This window comes from Siphateles boraxobius, unplaced genomic scaffold, assembly GCF_051911475.1.
Source record: "Siphateles boraxobius isolate OS27281-9 unplaced genomic scaffold, OSU_SipBor_1 8, whole genome shotgun sequence".
Lineage (NCBI taxonomy): Eukaryota > Metazoa > Chordata > Actinopteri > Cypriniformes > Leuciscidae > Siphateles > Siphateles boraxobius.
The window spans coordinates 34,386,212-34,407,888 of record NW_027509208.1 but is presented as its reverse complement, the minus strand read 5'-3'; the positions used below and the strand labels follow the sequence as shown (position 1 = coordinate 34,407,888).

Below are 21,677 nucleotides of genomic sequence, written 5' to 3'. Positions count from 1 at the left end.
TTCTTGTGTTGAGTTGTTCATTTTTTCAGTTGAATCTTTTGTTTGGTTTGTGTGTGTTTGGTTGTGTCTCTGGGTCACTGTGTGGGCTCAGGCGTTGGCCCAGGCTATAAAGGAGGCCAAAGAGCAGCACCCTGACATGTCGGTCACTCGCGTGGTGGTCCACAAAGAGACTGAGCTCGCCGAGGACGAGGACTGAAGGACAGGTAAGCACATGGCAACTCACCATGGCAACAGCAGCGCTCTTGACGACTGGCTCCTCCTCCTATTCCTCCACAGAGCCTCTCATTTCTCCCTTTTCTTTGTGTCTTTTTCTTGTGTTTGTCTCTTTATTTTCTCTGTCCTGGATCACAGAATCACAGACCTGAAGCAACACAGAATCTCACTCAGGGCTTCATTTCTGAACAAACTGGATCTGTATTAATTTTACCATAAAATTACATTATTTTAGAGGTTCTTCATTTGACTCATATACCAGTAAAAAAAATCGATACCACAGCTAAAGCTACTAGCCTAATATAAATTTAAAACCTTCTTAAAGCTAAGTAATACATTAAGAACAAAATTAAATTACAAGGAATAATAGCACAAATAAATACAATAGAACAAAGATGCAAATGAAATAATCAGGTTTTTCAGGTAGGTCTAACAATAATTTTCAGGTACTGATATTAAGTAATCAAATGTAAAATAACACTGCATAATGTTCACTGTATAAATTAAACAGATTAATCCTTATCAAAGTTAGAAAACTTATTCAATCAAGAGCAGCGAGTAATTTTTTTCTTTTGTTAAACATCAAAAACACACACCAGCAGGAATATTAGACTGCTGTCACTTTAAGAGCTTGTGCACACAGGGTTCCCGCGGATCCTTAAAAAGTCTTAAATTAGATTTTTAAAATTTAAGGCCATAAAAAGTCTTATAAAGTCTTATTTTTACTTATGAAAGGTCTTAAATTTTAGATGACACTTCGACTTAGACATATCTAAATGTTTTCCAAATTAAAACTATCTAATTAGCGTAGTATTATTTTTTATTATTCTATCTTTGTGGATTTGCTTGTTCACGTGACAATTCGCATCACATTCGCGGCCGGCAGAATAACGTCTGTCTCCTGCACGCGAGAGAGGAGAGAAAAAGAAAGTTGGCAAATGTTAGTTCAGTAGTAAGTTCATTCTTTGTGCGTTGGGGTGTGTGATGTGTATTGTCTACTATGATATTGTAATCATTGTTTTAACGATGTACAAGGCACTGTGAGCTGACATCGCATTTGTCTCTCGTGCTTTCACTGCGTGATGTGTCCCCAAATTAGTTTTTGTCTTATATTTATATTATGTTCTTATATTAGAATATCACATCAGTAAGAGTGCCGTTTTCCCGTGCACAAGTGTGATATTTTGTTATACAATAGTTAAATTAAAAATAAATTAACATTGTGAGTTACTTTTTAGACACCATATTGTCAATATTGTTTGTTTTTCCTTTATTTCGCTGACGAGAATTTCAAAATGAAACCGCAGCAGAGTCTAATGCAACAGACACCGATGATTTCTTGACTGAAATCCACGTTTTAAACGAGTCATTTTAACGATTCAATGAACAATCACTTGTTTCTTTCCCGAATGAATCAGCCGTTTGAAAAAATCGGTTGATTGAATGAATGACTCCCTCAATTCGCTTACGGTATTAAGACGGTGACTTGCTGCCGCCTACTGGCGGTTTTAGTTTCATATTTAAAGTACCCTTTAATTAAAACGTTAAAATTAGAAATCATTTCATATTTAAATATTGAATATGGATTTTTTTTAAAACTATCTCATAGCTTTATTTATGCAATTGTAAATGGAGTGTAAATATTAATGCCTCTTCTGATGCCGCTTCTGTCACCTCTGCACTGCAAAGATGGATTTTGATTGAATGATTTAATTTGACTGGTAACGGTGGTACTGTATAATTATTGTGTAATTAAGTATTATTGCATAAATAAGTATAATTACTGTATAATTTAATTTGAATAATTTGAATGTTAGTATTTGACATAAAAGGTGATGCAGAACTCTAAATAAGTTTAGAAAAAATGTCCATATATAGGTGAAAAGGCCCTGGAAATCATTTTAAGGTGGCAAATATTGCACGTTAATTAATCATTTCTGTCACTGCTGTGAACTGACCACTGCATAGAATATGAAAAATATGAATATCTTCGTGAGTCTGCTGTCAGCAACAGGCCTAAACCAGCCATGGCACCAGCACAAAAACACAATCAGTAAAATATCATCTAATTATTATCAACAAAACGTTTAAAATATCGAGATATATTTTTGTCAATATTGCACACCCCTAATGTACGGTCTTAATTTTGATTTCTTCACGTCTTAAAAAGGTCTTAAAAAGCCTTAAATTTGACTTTAAAAAGTGTGCAGGAACCCTCGCACAGATCTAATATACTGATACTGTGCACACTTTTCCTGCCTAACTGTTTACGTTCACTTCAGACAAAACAGACTGTGTACATGGCACAGCTGATAGGTTGTTGTTGTTGCATCAGTGGCCAATAAGCTGCGGCTCAACATTCAAACAAATACCAGTGTGTTGCTGTTAGCAGTGCAGTGCTCTTTCAGAAGCCCTCCCTTTTCCCCAGCTCCACCTTTATAGATCTGCTACGGGGTTCAATCATGTCTGGTACATGTGCAGCAGCGTGTCTTAAAGGCTCACAATAATGTCTGTGAATGTATCGGCACTGTATTTGTGTAGCAGATCTATTCCACCAAGACCAAATACATTAACATTGCCATATCCATTAGCATACCAATCTCCCGAGAGCTGTCATGACAGAAATTATATTTTGCGCCAATTTCCCAGGAAGTGATGATTTTTATCTCAACACGTGAGATTGAAATGCTGCCTTATCCGCAACTGTTTTATGCGATATTCCAATTTTTCTATTTGCAGCTTTGAATGGAAACAGTTTTTAAGCCCTTTAGATTAGTTGGGTTTTGGGGAAGCTGCCGTATAAGCTCTGCTGTCCTGTCTCCAGGTGACCTCTGCCCTGAAGACACGATAAACTTCTGTGAACGAAGCGCGTCTGAGAGATGAAAGCGTGTCCTGATACGCTTCCCTCCGCATGTGTCAATAGTGGGCGACTGGGATTAGAAATATCACAGCTCTGCCACCGCTCAGAGACTACACTCTGTCTGGTTTTAACTCAGATCGTTTAACAGCACGTCAAGCTTCTTGACTGTATGTAGCTTCATCTGCAGTGGAGGATTGGCGTGTGTTAGCATCCCCCTCCGCAGAAACACTCAGAACGCTCCCGCCACTTTTTTGACAACAGCTGAATGATCATCAGTTTTTAAAGAAGCTGTTCGCACACTGTTCTAGTGCAGTAGTTCAAGAAGATAGAGGGAGTAAAGCTCCTTGCACACGTTAATAAAATAAATACGACCTCAATCATGTTTACACACTGCCTCCGAAACTTTCGTCCGGCATAAAAAAAATTTGTATCAGGTTAAATTTTCTTCGTTTTCCGCATCAGCAGCAAGCATTTTGAGATGTGTTCTGACAATTAAGAGCATCCATACAAGTGAACGCCAAATCCAGAGCTGTTCAGGATCAATTGGTTCACGGAAATTGGTGGTGGTCTTTTAATGTGGCTCCAGTATCACTAGCAAAGCATCAAACTGAGCCTCTGACATCCTGAAGTTAACTTTGAATCGCTCGGGATAATCCCACAGCGAACTCTCCTTCCTCTCTACCCAATCTCAGGATTGGATGGACACAATATTCCTCTTTCTATTTCTCTTTTTAAGAAGAGAAAGGAAAACAATCATCCTCACTGCTTGAAGACTCCATTTTATATTGTTTTGTGAATTTTATCGCAACCGATTCATTAAGCATCAGATTCAGTGCGCAGGACCTTTAGATGTGTCATCACCTTAATCTAGCAAACTGCGGGATTTCGTGTATTCAGAAAAGTCTCCTCTTTCACTGCAAGGTTTCCAAAATGGAGGTTAGTGATTTGATGGAAAAGGAAATGAGTATATAATTTAAACTCAATAAATGGGGCTGCACAATAATCAGGATATAGCTTAGCGAGATTATCACATCAAAGGCTGCGGTTTCGTTAAATATCTATATTCTGATGCGCTGCGTGTTTCAGAGTGCAGCGCACAGTGCGTTTCATTATTATAATTATCATATACTCTTTACAAATATTTTTTATTTTACATTGCAATAGTAATTTACCACAGTAGTGTACTTCTGTCTTCATTTTTATAATTAAAGTTGAAGCATACCACTATTAATAATTATTATTATCGACATCATAGAATCGTGATCCTACGAATGTGTCATTAAAATATTGGATAGCTTAAAATCTCAGGCAGTATCAAGTAATAAAATAAGTGCATAATTAGTGAAACACTACAATCAGTGAAGTAAATAATGGCAGGTCAAATGAGTCCAGATTAATCCAGCACTAAAACAATTATCAGTGTGTAGAACCACAGAAGCCATTATGAAACTAATGGGAAGCGTGTCAGGAGCTTCGGGGTAAGATGTGCCAGGGAAATGTTGAAAATTTTTCACGATTTGATTGTGAAAATTTAAATATTGTGCACAAGTGAGATTCAGGTCAGGAATAGTGCCTTTTTTGCCATTTTAATTGAAATGTGATCTGTATTCCTCAACGACTCACCTGACATGGCGCAGTGTAATAGTGTGGTGAATATGGAGGAATTAGTGTGATCTCATGAGTGTGTAATAACTGTGTTTGCTCTTCCCCAGAGCTGAAGTCCAGCACGTTCCTCCAGGGGTCAGAGGTCATCTGTGGAGGAGAGCAGCTCTGATCCTGTACAGAAACAGCTTCATCATCTATCATTCAGAACCACTTAGCTAACATCTGTAGCATTTTATTTTTTTAGTGTTTGTTTTATCTCTTTCCCTCAAAAGATTGGCTTTACCATCTACGAAGGCTAGATTTCTGTTATTTTTATTGTTAATTAGTAATTCACATTCCTAGTCTGGATTTGGAGGAGAATCACTTCGTGGAGGAGTACAGTGTAATAATAATAATAATAATAGTAGGAGCCTGAGCATATGAAGGTGATACTGAACCTTTAGGGGGTGGGGGGTGATGGGGCGAGGCTAAAGATTGATTGATTGATTGGTTTCCATGATGTGTTTTATAAGGGACCAGCAGCACATGACAGTGGCACTGTGTGATTTCTCATTGGTGGACGGCAGTGCTAATCTTTCCTCTATGCAGTCAAGCACACACACACTCACACACACACACACACACACACAAATACACACATTCCACCGAGGGGAGGAACGCCTTCTACCTCTCTGAGCACCAAGACGAAACCTTACAAACTCCAGAAAACTTCAAACCTAGGCAGCTCTTAGGAAAGTTTGGGATTTCCAGCCCTTTCCTGGCACCAATATTCATATATATTTGTAGAACCCTGTTGTTTTTTTTGTTTTTAAATCTAATGATTTTGAGGAAGTCGGCCTGTTTGCCGTTTTAAATCTTTTTAATCTCTTTCCGATACTTTTGATGAAATGATCAAACGCGACCAAACTGCCAGCGCTAATGTCGAGAGAGGCCTGTTCTCTCTCTCTCTCTCTCTCTCTCTCTGTCTCTCTCTCTCTCTCTCTCTCTCTCTCTCTGTCTCTCTCTCTCTCTCTCTCGCTCTCTCTCTCGCTCGCTCGCTCGTCTGCCTCATGGACCCTGTGTATAGCAGTTCATTGTGGAATTGACTCTTGTTCTTTTTTTTAAGCAGCTTTGGATCTGTCATGTTTTTATGCCCCACCCAACCCATTGTGTAACACACTTCAAAATAAAGTTTGTTTATTCTCTAATAATCCTGCTCTGTCCAGTTGATCTTCTGTGATTGGTTTGTTTGATAATGTCAGTAGCTCTTTAGCATTAGCATTGCTGTTCTTTGTGTTTTTTAAATACCAATAGCATTGCCATCTTTCCACGTGTATCAGCACAATCGTCTCTGAGTTTTCTGTAAGTGATACTGACACTAGTGAGTTTTAGAGAGCTGTCTACACAATAATTTCTTTAACTAACAAAACAAGCAAATTGGGTTTCTATTCTCAGGAAAGTCGCCATCTAATCTTTCCACTTTGTGTTTGCTACTGTACTAATGTTTACGCTTGTTTTTTGTCTTTATCAGTCTTTGTTCTGGCTTTTCTACTTGTTCGCATGTACAAGTGTGGATTCACGATAATATATGTTGGATTGACCCTTTTGGGTAAACTTCTATAGTGGAAAAAGAAAACTACAACCAATTGTAAGGTTTTGTTTAAGTTTGCCTCGGGCACCACGTATGTGGTTTGTTTTGCACAATCGGGCACCACCTATTCATACACTTTTGCATTTGAAAACAGACTCATAGCAGCAATAGTCTAGAAGCACAGATATTTTTCCGTTCTTATCAATTAACAGTTCCCCTCGCACACCTGCAGGCAATGGGTCGGTGCGTAGGAGAAAGAACCAACAAAATCATCCTGCACACTATCAATTATTTGCCAAAGTATCAAAATTACTTTATTGGCATATTGGAATGGCTGATGAAGGTCATGGGACAGAAACGTTTCGGTCAATGAGGTTATTTTGATACTTTTGCAAGTATTGATAGTCATCATTATATGCCACCTTGAGTTTCTGCATACTGCTGCAGGATTTTATTTTTTTTCTTATCCAGATCTGGAAATTACTCAAATCAATCCAAACTGCATAGGAGCTCAGTATTTAGTTTCCAAAGACACATTTTTCACCCTGGTGGACAATAAATATATTCTAACCTTCTCACAACATGTACCAGATTAATATTCTGAGGTCATGTTATGTAAGGTGAATGAGTGTGGTGTTGAGCAATTTCACCTGGACCATAAAGAGCAATCAAAAGGTTGTTGAATAAATAAGAACTATATAAATTGGTCATCTGATCTGAAGGATTGGTGAGATATCGTTACCTTGTAGAGCCTCTTACTGTATTATCAACTCAAAGTGTAATAAAAGGGATTTTATTAACAAAAGATAGACAAGAGGAACTAACTACTAAATGAACACCATGAGTGGTTAAAGCAGTTAAGTACGTGAGATTGATATGCATGTGATTGAGTTGGATGTTACAATGACAGTTACCACTTTATCTTCTGAAAAGATAAACCGTTGTTTCTCTGCACTAATAAGGTAACCCTTATTCTGAACTCAACAATATACTGAATGAATATTTATTAACCAATATCAGCTATGCAATATTCACTTTTGTTGATATTCTTAATATTAAATTAATCTACTTCAAATTAAAAAAACATAAACTGACAATACACTGATGCCAAGGTCTCTGGGAAGAGGTTTGGTGGAGAAACTGAGGTCTTCCACTGGAAGTCTGTGTGACAGCCGTGAACATGAAGAGCTGAGACGGTTTTTGTCTGCAGATCTGGGACACGCAGAGGACTGAAGATCCTGAAGTCTGCAGAAGATCCTGGAGATCTGGGAAACGCTGAGGACTGAAGATCTGGGAAACGCAGAGGACTGAAGATCCTGGAGATCTAGGACACGCAGAGGTTTGAAGATCCTGGAGATCTGGGACACGCAGAGGACTGAAGATCTGGGACACGCAGTGGACTGAAGATCCTGGAGATCTAGGACACGCAGAGGTTTGAAGATCCTGGAGATCTGGGACACGCAGAGGACTGAAGATCTGGGACACGCAGTGGACTGAAGGTCCTGAAGTCTGCAGAAGATCCTGGAGATCTGGGACACGCAGAGGTTTGAAGATCCTGGAGATCTGGGAAACGCAGAGGACTGAAGATCTGGGAAACGCAGAGGACTGAAGATCCTGAAGTCTGCAGAAGATCCTGGAAATCTGGGACGCGCTTAGGACTGGAGATACTGAAGATCTGGGACACGCAGAGGACTGAAGATCCTGAAGTCTGCAGAAGATCCTGGAAATTTGGGACACGCTTAGGACTGAAGATCTGGGAAACGCAGAGGACTGAAGATCCTGAAGTCTGCAGAAGATCCTGGAGATCTGGGACACGCAGAGGTTTGAAGATCCTGGAGATCTGGGAAACGCAGAGGACTGAAGATCCTGAAGTCTACAGAAGATCCTGGAAATCTGGGACACGCTTAGGACTGAAGATCTGGGAAACGCAGAGGACTGAAGATCCTGAAGTCTGCAGAAGATCCTGGAAATCTGGGACACGCAGAGGACTGAAGATCTGGGAAACGCAGAGGACTGAAGATCCTGAAGTCTGCAGAAGATCCTGGAGATCTGGGACACGCAGAGGTTTGAAGATCCTGGAGATCTGGGAAACGCAGAGGACTGAAGATCTGGGAAACGCAGAGGACTGAAGATCCTGGAGATCTGGGACACGCAGACGGAGGATCCCTGAGGAGAGGAGTTGCAGAAGCTCGTGGTAAACCAGCGGCTCCTGCTTAGTCGTGTTGTTTAAAAAAAATCCCCTTCTTCAGCACTTCAACAGTTTAGATTCTTGTTACAACATTAACTGTGACTACTACTTAAGGTACATTTACACGACAATATGCTTAAAACAGAGAAGTTTTTCCTTTGAGTTTTCCGCGTACAGACGACACCATTGTCAAGATAATCCCCATTCACACGCGAAGAAATAAGGCATTTATATAGTGCTTTCATATGTACTACTGTACACCCAAAGCGCTTTACAATCACATTGGAGGGGATCTCTCCTCCACCACCACCAGTGAGCAGTGTTCCTTGCTGTGATTGGCTGTTGTGGTATGAGGTTCTACAGTGCCCCCCTCTGGGCTGAGGGTTATCCTAGGTTTAAAGTTCACATAACAGTGTCTTTAAGGTTTTTCCTAGGCATTGTGCTGAATACAGTGTCCAAACAGTGTGTGATGTTGAACTTTCACCTATTCATTCATGTATACCTCAATAGGCAAGTGAGTGTACCTTGTCACAAACAGCACTCATTATTAAGTAGATACAGTTCTGTTAATGATATGGAGAGGATCTGAAGATCTGTCCTCCTATGTGGCTTCACACAGCAGTTTCTGGTCAGTACTGATAACCCTCTTGTTATCTGAAGGGTAAAGATGTCTGTTTTGTGCTCTACAGAAACTCCATCACACTGAACTGAAGCTTTTCCACACGCCAGGTCGATTGTTTGCTGTTTTTGAGTGCACATTTGCTCATATAGCAAGATCCACAATAGTGTTTCTATGAGTTTACATAAGACGAACAAACATATCGAGAGATTGATTACTTTGGACAGACGAGAGAGAGATCAGCCATTGTGTGTTAAAACTCTGTGTCCTGGATCCCAGCTGTGCCTCTGATCATGTTCTCTCAGCACAGGTGTGTGTGTGTGTGTGTGTCGGGTGTCTGTAGCGAGGCCTGCTGTGCCTGAGCTGAGACGCTGTTTCTCTCGGGTCTGTGGTCATGGCCAGTTCTTCCTCTGCTGGAAGACACAATCAACACAAACACATGAGCTGTCGAAGTCCTTCATCTGAACATGCTTCACAGAAGACCTCCAGAAACCTGCAGCTTCTCATCGGCACGGTAAATGTGTCTGTTTTATTAAACTTCGCAAACTATACGCTTGAACCAGCCTAGGCTAGTTGGCGGGTTTTAGCTGGTCTCCCAGCTTGACCAGTTAAAACCAGCCAGGCCAGCTGAAATAAAGTGTCCAAAATATGGCAAGCTGTTTTAGCCTAAATTGTACCCAGCGTTACTCGTCGTAATTGCATTTTAACAAGTAAGAATTTCAATTACAGAGCTCTGCAATTATACATATGTGACATTGGATCACATAACCAGTCTTAAGTAGCACGGGTATATTTGTGGGAATAGCCATACATTGTATGAGTCAAAATTATCAATTTTTCTTTTATGCCAAAAATCATTAGGATATTAAGTAAAGATCATGTTCCATGAAGATATTTTGTAAATTTCCTACCGTAAATGTATAAAACATTTATTTTTGTGAGTGAATGCAGCACAATCGCGAACATAAATGGACAACTTTAAAGGCAATTTTCTCATTGTTTCGATTTGTTTGCACCCTCAGATTCCAGATTTTCAAATAGTTGTATCTCGGCCAAATATTGTCCTATCCTAACAAACCATACATCAATAGAAAGCTTATTTATTCAGCTTTCATATGATGTATAGATCTCAATTTCAATAAAATGACCCATATGACTGGTTTTGTCATCCAGGGTCACATATCTGTAATTCGTTTTTTACTAGTAAGATTTGAATTGTAGAGCTCTAATTAAATTCTTACTAGTAAAAATGGAATTACGACAAGTAACGCTGGGAACAATTTAAGCTAAAACGGCTTGCCATACCAAAACCCCTATAAAATCAAGTAATCGGCTATATTCTGCGATGGTTCAGCAGAGGTTGATGGTAACTCTTCCAGCAGACTGGATCGCTTCACACACACTCTTTCATTGATCAGGAGCGTGATCAAAAAGCCATCAAACAGCATCTCTAATGCATGGTCATCCAAACAATGAGGATATTTGCTTGTCGGGTGTTTTTAACTTTATTATTCACATCTGTGCTGTCACATATTATTTAGTTTTTCATTTTTAATTACAAATTAGAGGGATGAGAAAACATGAGGTTTTGTCTTTGATCGAGGGAAGAAAAAAAAATGGTTTCACTTTGTTAGAAAGATACAGTATAGAGTTGATTGTGTGTGTGTGTGTGTGTGTGTGTGTGTGTGTGTGTGTGTGTGTGTGTGTGTGTGTGTGTGTGTGTGTGTGTGTCCAAAATTGGTAACACTTTATTTTACAGTGTTTTGTTACGTTACATAGAACTAACTGTAAATTAGGCATAATACCATTTTAATAACCCTAAGCTGAACTCTATAGTACGTTGTTATATTTCTCTTTAAATGTACACTGTAACTAAGACACATCGTATTACTGCATTGCAAGATAGATTACATTTTAGTAAAATCATTTTTGATGTTTCAAATAGAAAAAAAATGTTGCTTTAAACACACAACTCATTATTCATGGTTATTGACAGTAAGCTTGTGAGTTAAGATGGGAATATATAAACCTGAATTTGTAAATGTAAATCCCCCCTCAATCTGTACGAGTCTGAATATGTAGAAATCTGAATATATAAATGTAAATCATGATTTACATTTATATATTCTGACTTATAACTATATTCCAATTTCGGTTTAAATATTTCCTGTTTGGCTCTTTATAATATGTATGCATTCAAAAGTTTGGGGTCAGTAAGATTTTTTTTTTTTTAAAGAAATTAATACTTTTTATTCTTCAAGGACGCATTGGTAGCACTTTACTATAAGGTTGCTTTAGTTAACATGAACTAATAATTAACTGCAGGCATACAGCATTTATTAATCTTAGTTAGTTAATTTCAACATTTAGTAATACATTATTAAAATCAAACGTTGAATTTCTTAACATTAGTTAATGCACTGTGAACTAACATGAACTGTATTTAACTAATGTTAATGAAGATGAACAAATACAGTGACAAATGTATTGCTAATGGTTAGTTCATGTTAGACAATACATTAACTAATGTTAACTAATTAAACCTTATTGTAAAGTGTTACCCCCTCATTTAATGGATACAGAAGATTCTGTTTCAAATAATTGCTGTTCTTTTGAACTTTCTATTCATCAACGAATCCTGAAAAATACAAATATATGGCGGTTTCCATAAAAATATGAAGCAGCACAACTGTTATTTTCAACATTGATAATAATCATGAATGTTTCTTTAGCATCAAATCATCGTTATGATGATTTCTGAAGGATCATGTGACACTGAAGACTGGACTAATTATGGAGAACTGGAGAAAATTCAGCTTTGAACACAGGAATAAATTACAGTTTAACATAATAAACAGATATTTTAAAGTGTAATAACATTTCACTGTTTTTACTGTATTTTTGATCAAATAAACGCAGTCTTGGTGAGCAGAAGAGACTCTTTCAGAAAGATTGAAAACATCTTACTGACCCCAAACTTTTGAATGTTACGGTATATATGTCTGCAGATGTTTGATTGGCGGCTCTTACTCTCGCGTATCTTCCAGCTCAGGTAAGCGATGATCAGCAGCAGCAGTGCCGACACAGGTAAGAAGATCCCCGTCCACAGAAACCATCCCGGGACCTCGTTTAGGAACGCCGCCGGAGAGGACATCCTCAGCTCCGGCTCGGGATCAGGACTTTGGGCTTTGAGGTAAAGCTGAAACCCGTGATGATTTAGAGGGATTTACAGCTGCTGGTTAATGCTTCACCGACTGACCTCTGAACTCAAGATCTGCTGCTTTTTCTGTGTGCTTTGTGTTGTTATCAGAAGAACAAATTACATCAACAAAGACAAACACACTAACAGAATTAGAATAAAGTTCATAAATTACTTTATTCTGAACTGGTGTGATTTTATTATTGTGTAAAACACAAATGTTGAGCAGTGCTCTTGTGAGGGAATGGAGACCAGAGGCTTGCGTTCCAAAAATGACCAGAAATACTAACAGTAGAAGACTTTTTCAGAGAATAACCGCTTATCTGTTCAGTTAGTTCAGAATTGAGTTTTTCCATGCCGCTTGTCCGTATGATTACTTGCAGCCTCTCGGCAGAAGCAAACACTTGGACATGTTTAAGTGGAAACCAGCATTCAGGTCATCCTGACATTGAGCTGAAGAGCACAGATCAGATGAAACACAAATGAGATTTTGAAATGATTTATCATCCAGTATCAAGCTGTGGTTTGTGAGTCTGACGGTCTGGTGTTTCTCAGCGTCTCACATGTTTCTGTTCGTCACAACACACTGTTGTTTTTCTCTAAAGACTGTGTGTCTTCAGTTATTTAGATGAGCACCTTCATTTTCATGAAGATTAAAAAGCCTTGATCATGTCTGTGTGTTTTGTGCTCTTGACAGCTTCATTTACATACGGTGGCATTTGATAAACCGGCCCAATGCAGCTTTGATCTCCCTCCCTCTCTCTCTCTCTCTCTCTCTCTCTCTCTCTCTCTCTCTCCCTCCCTCTCTCTCTCTTCCTCTTCCACGTCTTTCATTTCTTCTTGTGTCTTTTCCTCTGCAGAGATCAATGTTTTTTCTTGACTCTCCACAGAGATCAGAGCGGCTTCGCTGATTATACATCAGTACAACCGCTCTAAGTGTTTTTTATATATAGACTATAACACTCGGTTCTCTCTGTTTGCCTCATGATTCTTGCTAAATTGCGGTTGCTTTGCTTTCTCATGCATTTACTATAATTTGAGGTCTAGGTAAAAGCTCAAAACAGCCTTAATAGACTCACAGACAAGGGTCATAGAATGAAAAATCTAATTTTCCTTGACCTTGTCTTAACATTATTTAGTCTACTGTATTATATTTGATGCACACATTTTTTAATGATGAACATGGTCAAGATTTTTCTGTCACTCGATTTCCTCCAGTCCTTTTGTCTCTGATTGATACTTCAGACTCTTTTATCAAATAAAAGTCGTCCTTCAAACGTGAAGAACGTCGTCCTTCAGCTCTTGCTTCACGTGTCTCTGCTGTGAAGTGCAGGTTTCATTAAAAATATTTGTTAAAAAAAAGAACAAAAATCTTATGGGTTTGAATTAAGGTAAACATCACTGTAAAAGTTGGAAAGACTTGGATTTAGACAATTACCACATTTCTATTCATGCAATTATTTGAATTGTTCAAGGAAATAATTTGAGGGAAAAATGAAGGAAAGATGGCAATGAATGTGCAGTACAAGAACAAAATGAAATGGCTTTTATGTCTCTGTATGTTCACTTCACTCAGCTGTGCAGTTGGTGGCTTCAGCTTTTCATCATGGAGTGTGTGGAAGAGGATTTGAGCTGTGGACTGAAATATGCCGAGACCTGCTTCCAAGCGCCTGACTCCAGTGATTCATCAGTCAAGGCAGAATGAACTATAACTGAGCGAATGCTTTTCAACTGCTTTGATTTGGCTCCAAATTTCAAAATGAACTGAAGGATAAAACTTTTGGTTGCCAAACACATTTAATAACTGCCAAAGAAATTGGGGAACAGGGAAATTTACCTCACTGATGATGGCACTGTTCATTCACCCTAACACACTGTAATGGCAGAAAATGAACATGGATTTCTAAAGTGCTCAGATGACATGTTTAGTGTTTTGACTGCTGCTCTCTTATGCTTTCACCGATTTAATTGGTTGATGGGTTGAAATTAACATCCTGTGTCTTTTCATTACTGATCTGAACAGAACAGAGTTTCACCAATGAGCTCATTTATTGTACCTGTATATAGTCACACCCAGAAACTAGTAGACTGTTGCTAGTTTTCATTGCTGACTCGGAGGAAATACACAGTCTTTATACATTTATCTGCTTCTAAAGTAACTGTTTGAAGTCTTCTGCAATGACTATTAAATTAGATGCGTTTCCTTCTGCAAAATGCATTTGTCCACCAATGATCTGTGAGGTGTTAGCTTATGTATTTTCCCATTACCGTTTATTTGCATAAAGTATGATTGTGAATTCATGCTAACGCCTCATTATTAATAACAATAGTAATGATTTTAATGAGGGTGATCAAGCAAGTTCCTTTGTGTCTGAGTTACAATTGTTTCACGATCAAGCAAGGTCCTTTGCAATATGCAATATGGCGCCCAGCGTGGCAGACGTGTTTGCGAAGTGCTCCCGCTATAGGTTTTTTTTTTGTATTTATTTTAGTGTTACTGTGTACAGTTAATATTAGGTGCAAGTACGGAAGGATCGTGTACAGCAGAGAAGCACTTTTGAGCATCAAAGTAGCTCATTATGAGCATAATTTGGAACCTTGTTATCCAACCATACCTGGATACCTGTTACATCCGGCCAGCACGAACACGGCGGAGACGAGGCAAGAGAGGCGGGCTACATGCTAGGCTAAAGGCCAGAGTTACACGACCACCGCTGCCTAGTCTGCTGCTAGCTAATTCAAATCAATTCTATTCAATTCAAATTTATTTGTATAGCGCTTTTCACAATACACATTGTCTCAAAGCAGCTTTACAGAAAGTGCATTTTGGAAATGTACATAGAAAAATACAGTCAGTTAATCATGTATTAATTTATGGCATAACATATCGCCGGCTTTGAGTCGTCTCTTCACAGGCGTCGAGTCGTCTCTTCAGAGGCGTTGGGGCATCTGAAGTCTCCGTGAGAGGCTGGATACAAACTGGAGCTGACGAACGCTATTTACCTCGGGACTAGCGTCCCGAGATAACAGCAGAAAGGCAGATGGGAAATAATTAGCATAGCTGATGTTCATAATGTTAATGCATTCGAACTGATTCAGCAGTAGTATTAAAGGTTAAGCATTAAGTGAATGCTTGGTTAAAGAGATGCGTCTTTAATCTAGTTTTAAACTGGGACAGCGAGTCTGAGTCTCGAACAATATCAGGAAGGCTATTCCAGAGTTTAGGAGCTAAATGTGAGAACGCCCTCCCTCCTTTAGTGGACTTAGATATCCTAGTAATGACCAGAAGCCTCGAATTTAGTGATCTTAAAGAGCGCGATGGATTGTATGGCGATAGAAGGTCTGTTAAATACACAGGAGCTAAACCATTTAGGGCTTTATAGGTCAGTAGGAATACTTTGTAATTGATACGTAACTTAATAGGTAACCAGTGTAGAGATGATAAAATAGGTGTTATATGATCATATTTTCTTGATCTAGTAAGAACTCTAGCGGCTGCATTTTGCACTAACTGTAGCTTGTTTATTGAGGATGCAGGACAACCAGCTAATAAAGCATTACAGTAATCTAGTCTCGAGGTCATGAATGCATGAACTAACTTTTCTGCATCAGAAACAGATAGCATGTTACGTAGCTTAGCAATGTTTCTAAGGTGGAAAAAGGCTGTTCTTGTAATATATGAAATATGATTTTCGAAAGTCAAGTTGCGGTCTAGTATAACACCCAGGTCTTTTACTGTAGTGGATAAAGTAACAGGACATCCTTCTAAATTAAAGTTGTATTGTAAGGGATTTTGTGGGTAGTTTTTTGGACCAATAAGTAATACCTCCGTTTTATCTGAATTTAATAGCAGGAAATTACACGTCATCCAGCATTTTATATCATTTAGACACTCTGTCAATTTAGATAAGTTAGTGTTTTCATCTGGTCGTGATGAGATATATAATTGAGTGTCATCAGCATAACAGTGGAAATTAATTCCATGTTTTCTTATAATATTACCAAGTGGCAGCATTTATATTGAGAATAGCAGAGGGCCTAACACCGATCCTTGCGGCACTCCATAGTCTACTGACGTTATCTTTGATTTTTCCCCATTTAAACAGACAAAATGGTAACGGTCTGATAAGTACGATCTAAACCAGCTTAATGCCTGCTTAATGTCCGCTCCCTTGAAAATAAAATGGATGAGCTGAGAACCAGGACAACAACACAACGTGAAATCAGAGAGTGCTGTACTCTGATTTTCACGGAAACCTGGACTACAGACAACACGCTAGATTCAGCCATCCAACTTCAGACCCACTCTGTACACCGCAGAGACCGCACATCGGCCTCAGGGAAGAACAAAGGTGGCGGCGTCTGTGTCTAAACCAACGACAGATGGTGTTTAGACACTCGGGTGATGGAGAAACATTATTCAGTGGACATAGAGGTGCTGATGGTTAAGTGTAGACCCTTCTATTTACCGAGGGAGTTCAGTGCCTTGTTTCTTTTGGCTGTTTACATCCCGCCGCGGGCGAACCGGACCGCAGCACTTGGACTACTGCACGACACTATTAGCAAGCACGAGACTGCGCACCCCGATGCTGTGTTTGTTGTGCCAGGGGATTTTAATCACTGCAAACTTCGGACTGTTCTCCCCAAGTACCATCAGTACGTGAGCTTCCCGACGAGGGACAACAACATCCTGGACCACGTCTACAGCAAGGTTAAGGGTGCATACAAGGCAGCACCCCGCCCCCACTTCGGACAGTCTGACCACATCTCCGTGTTTCTATATCCATCTTACAGGCAGCTCCTCAAACGGGCTCCCGCAGTAAGTAAAACTGTTAAAGTCGGGAATGAAGGAACTGATTTTGTGCTACAGGACTGCTTTAACAGTACTGATTGGGATGTGTTTAAGACTGCTGCTGTGAGAGAGGACTGCACTATGGATTTAGAAGAATATGCCTCAGTGGTTATTAGCTACATTAGCACATGTATAGACAACATTTTCCCCATCAAGCGTTATAAAACATTCCCAAACCAAAAACCCTGGATAAACTGTGATGTAAGGTCTATGCTGCGTGCCCGTTCCACTGCATTTGCCTCTGGTGACGCTGAGGGCTACAAAAAGGCCAGATACGATCTACGCAGATCCATCAGAGAAGCCAAGAGACAGTACAGAGTGAAGCTGGAGGGATACTATACCACCTTGGATCCCCGGCGCATGTGGCAGGGCATGCAACACATCACAGATTATCGGCAGAGGAGCAGGGAGGTCAGAACTAACCAAAGCACACTACCAGATGAGCTGAATAAGTTCTACGCTCGCTTCGACACCCTAAACACCAGCAGAGGGACTATCCCAACAGAGGCAGCACAGAGCTCCCCATTCACGGTGACATCAGCTCAGGTACGCAGGACACTGAAGAGAATGAATCCCCGGAAGGCAGCAGGCCCTGATAACATCTCAGGCTGTGCACTGAAGGTCTGCTCAGCGGATCACACATCACACTCCAGGTTTTATGCACTCACAGCTTGCTGGAAAATTCTGAATTTCAGAGCTCTCTCCCCCAGGAACAGAAAGCAAATTCCCCAGGCAACACATTTTTTTATTTTACTTAATAAAAAGGTAGCATTCAGCGAAGAGGAATTCTGTATTCCATATTAGAGACCAGACAATGATTGTATGAGGTGAGAGTGTCTTTATAGTGGCATTGATTATTGTAGTAATGAGGGACAGGTGCAGTTGATGAGTAACTAAGGCAACAGATGAATTGGAACTTGTCCAGCGAACGGATCATCCGATCTTTATCAAACCCCATGAAAGATTATCCTTTTTATAGACTTTCAGTTTATTCCTCTGGCCACGAGGATTAACTTCTTATTCTATGAAAAATACTGTTTAAGTATCAACAACTTGTAAAGCGCGTAGCTTTGATCGAACATTAAAGGGACTTTATTATGAGCGCAAACAGAATCAATGAATGAGTATATATGGTTTATTTTAATGAATGAGTATATATCGGTGACTAAGATTACACGAAATAAAATGTCTATACAACACAATAAAACAATGAACAATGAAAGAGACTGAAAGTGAAAGGAAAGGGAGAGATGAGAGAGATCACGAGGAGAATCACAGAAAGGAAAATTACTGACAGTAAACCTTTGAGAGAACCAACAAGGAAAATACAATTTTAAGCAGGGCTAAGCAATCTTAAACGCATCTAAATCTGAATAGAAATACGATTCTTGCAAATGTAACACTCTTGTGCTGTTGAGCCTGCGTGTGTGTGGCCTCGGAGGTTGAGCCCGCGTTCTTTCGGAGTCCTTCGGAGCTGCGCGGGCACGTGAGAGGTCCGTGTTGCAGGTAAAGTTGCCAGATGATTCAGGCTAAATTAATTTCATTCGTCGGCGGAAATGAACAAAGGAGTATACTGGAAGAGACTATGAAGAAGCTGGTCAAGACTTTAAAGAGAGTTTGAGTTTCCACCCTCAGGGGCAAACTGGCCAATCAACTTGGAGTTCTGTGAGCGGGAAAACTTTTCTTTGTCTTGTTGCATCTCATTTGCATAATTTACGACAGGCGTTAAAAGATGCATTCCTTAAGCACAAAGCTGTTGCACATAGAATTATAAATTTTACTGTATTCTCCTGTACGTGACCAACTCAGTTCGGTCAAGTGGATCACAACGGTATCAGACAAGTCATACACACATAATAGGAATACAAAGATATATCTAATGCATAATTACAAGCACTTTATAGTTCATTTAATACTATGATATAATCATGGTTATCTCAATATGACGTGGGCAAACAGGCAAGCATAAAAACATATCGAATATATCTTGGTAAAGTCTTATATGAGGAAATTAATGAAAGTCCTTGGATATGTGTGTGTGCTTGGGTGCGATGATCTATGGAGAATCTCGCTGGTCATAAAAGGGTCAGAACACAATCTTATCCCAGACTTTTTGGCGCTGAACTAGTTAATTATTAGACAGAGTCACAGTTTGCGAGTTTAAGGAAACTTAGCAAAAATGTGTTCATTAACCACGATGATTCAGCTTACGTGAATCATGATTCATCCAGACGCATACGCTACAGTGGAGAGACTCTGGAGGGCCAGCTGAGATGGAGGTGCCGGTAATGCAGGATCAGGGGGCTGGAGGATTCTGACGATGGCCTTTCTGGTGGTGTTGTGGGTGTTTAAAGTGGCATTCTTGGCCAAGTCGATAGACCTTGGGATGTTCTCAGTGGCTGAAACAATAGAGCATGGGACAGCCTCTCTGGTTGAGATCAGGGAGCATGAAGTGGCTTTCTTGGCCGAGCCAAAGGAGGTTGGGATGGCCTCCTTGCCCATGGCGAGGGAGAATGGAACAACCTCTGTGGCTGAGACTAAGGGTCTTGGAACAACCTCCATGGCCATGATAGAAGAACATTAGACCACTGGGACCACCGGACCCAGGACAACCAGACTTGGGGACCACAAGACCCAGGACAACCAGACTTGGGGACCACCGGACTCAGGACAACCAGACTTGGGGACCACCGGACAACCTAGTCTTGTGTAGCCAGACCTTCAGATTGACGGCAGAAGGTCTGGACTCTACCGCAGCTTTTCTTGGCCAAGGGCTGCCCGAAGGGACGTTTGACTGACATTTAACCCAACCAACCAGTTTTGTTCTGCGTCATGTTTAGGGGCGTGACAATATAATGTCGATGTCCCTACAATAATAGACCGGCGTGCATCTAATAAATTATTCATTCAAGAAAGTTGTGCAAGTTTACTGCAACAATTGAACTCCACATACTTTTGAAAATCCAGTGTTTAGTTGATCCTGGTAATCGCTCATTGTCACAGTTGTAAACACAACAGCTTTCTTCCTCCACGAGGGGTTTTGGTATCACTGTATTTGTTTCCAGGCGGACCAATAAAGAACGCGACACGCACATCTCCCAGACATCCTATAGAATAACCAATCAGATTGCAACTTCGAAACTCCTGAAATGTTTCCAATAAAGTGTGACATATGCATCAGACGTTCAGCCAACGGTCCGTGGGCATGACGTCTGAGACTGAGACTAAGGACAACCAGACTTGGGGACTACCAGAACCAGGACAACCAGACTTGGGGACTACCGGAACCAGGACAACCAGACTTGGGGACCACTGGACCCAGGAAAACCAGACTTGGGGACCACCAAACCCAGGACAACCGACTTGGGGATCACCGGACCCAGGACAACCAGACTTGGGGACCACCAAAACCCAGGACAACCGGGCCCAGGACAACCAGACTTGGGGACTACCAAAGACCATGATAACCAGACTTGGGGACCACTGGACCCAGGACAACCAGACTTGGGGACAACCGGAACCAGGACAACCAGACTTGGGGACAACCGGAACCAGGACAACCAGACTTGGGGACAACCGGAACCAGGACAACCAGACTTGGGGACCACCGGACCCAGGATAACCAGATTTGGGGACCACCGGACCCAGGACAACCAGACTTGGGGACCACCAAACCCAGGACAACCAGTCTTGGAGACTACCAGGACCTAGGGACCACTGGACTGAGGAGCCTGGGATCACTGGACTGGCTCATCCAAACCTGTATGAAAACAGTCCTTTAAAGCAACCTCACTGAAATTCACCATAGCTCATAGTCCACAGAATTTCAAAACTCTGCCAAAGGGCGGCAATCTTGGGGGAGTAAGAGCAGCTATTCGTCTGGGTGAAATGGAGCCATCTCTTTGCCTGCTGGGTTGGTAGCAATATAACGATTCTAGGGGAGTGAGCGCACACACTTACACACACACACACACACACACACACACACACACACACACACACACACACACACACACACACACACACACACACACACACACACACACACACACACACACACACACACACACACACACACACACACACACACACACACACACACACACACACACACACACACACACACACAAGGTGGGAATATAGATGAGGCTGGTGAACAGGAGTACAGGTAGGTATTCCAAAGGGTTTAGCAAAGATGAGTCTGTATTACGTATTGGAGACACAGTGACTGAGAGTGTCTTTATATTGGTGTTGATTGGTGTGGTAATGAAGGACAGGTGCAGGTGACCAGTAAAAAAAGCAGAACTGAAGGTGATCAATGAGCAAGGGAACTATGACAGGGAGAAACGAGACAGGAAATGTGACATGTAAATTTAGAGTGTATTTTTGTAACTATGAGGTGTCTAGTGTAATCATCATTTTGGTAATCATCCCCCCCCCCCCCCCACTCAAATTAGTATATAAAGACGAAGAGAATGAGCTACTTTTATGATGTGACAGCAGTTACAGTTCACCAGAATGCCCACTTTAACAAGTTCATGGGTGGACATTATTAGGATGAGAAACAACTG

The 21,677-nt window shown here is 40.5% G+C and overlaps 2 protein-coding genes across 24 annotated transcripts in view; one reads left to right on the top strand and one right to left on the bottom strand.

The window, feature by feature from the left end:
- The window catches only part of LOC143729204 (protein 4.1-like), a 122,811-nt gene extending 116,946 nt beyond the window's left edge, over positions 1–5,865 (top strand). For all 23 annotated transcript variants that reach the window (XM_077220349.1, XM_077220350.1, XM_077220351.1 and 20 more), the window contains 2 exons: positions 92–203; positions 4,786–5,865. In XM_077220349.1, coding sequence (XP_077076464.1) covers positions 92–196 — 105 coding nt within the window. In that variant the 3' untranslated portion in view covers positions 197–203; positions 4,786–5,865. The remainder of the gene's footprint in view (positions 1–91; positions 204–4,785) is intronic.
- Positions 5,866–9,122: 3,257 nt separating this feature from the next.
- On the bottom strand, positions 9,123–12,307 carry smlr1 (small leucine rich protein 1). The gene is made up of 2 exons (XM_077220372.1): positions 12,086–12,307; positions 9,123–9,468 (listed from the first exon to the last, which is right to left on the bottom strand). Exons 1-2 carry the CDS (start codon positions 12,207–12,209, stop codon positions 9,347–9,349), a joined length of 246 nt encoding a protein of 81 aa, XP_077076487.1. The 5' UTR covers positions 12,210–12,307; the 3' UTR covers positions 9,123–9,346.
- Positions 12,308–21,677: the final 9,370 nt, after the last annotated feature.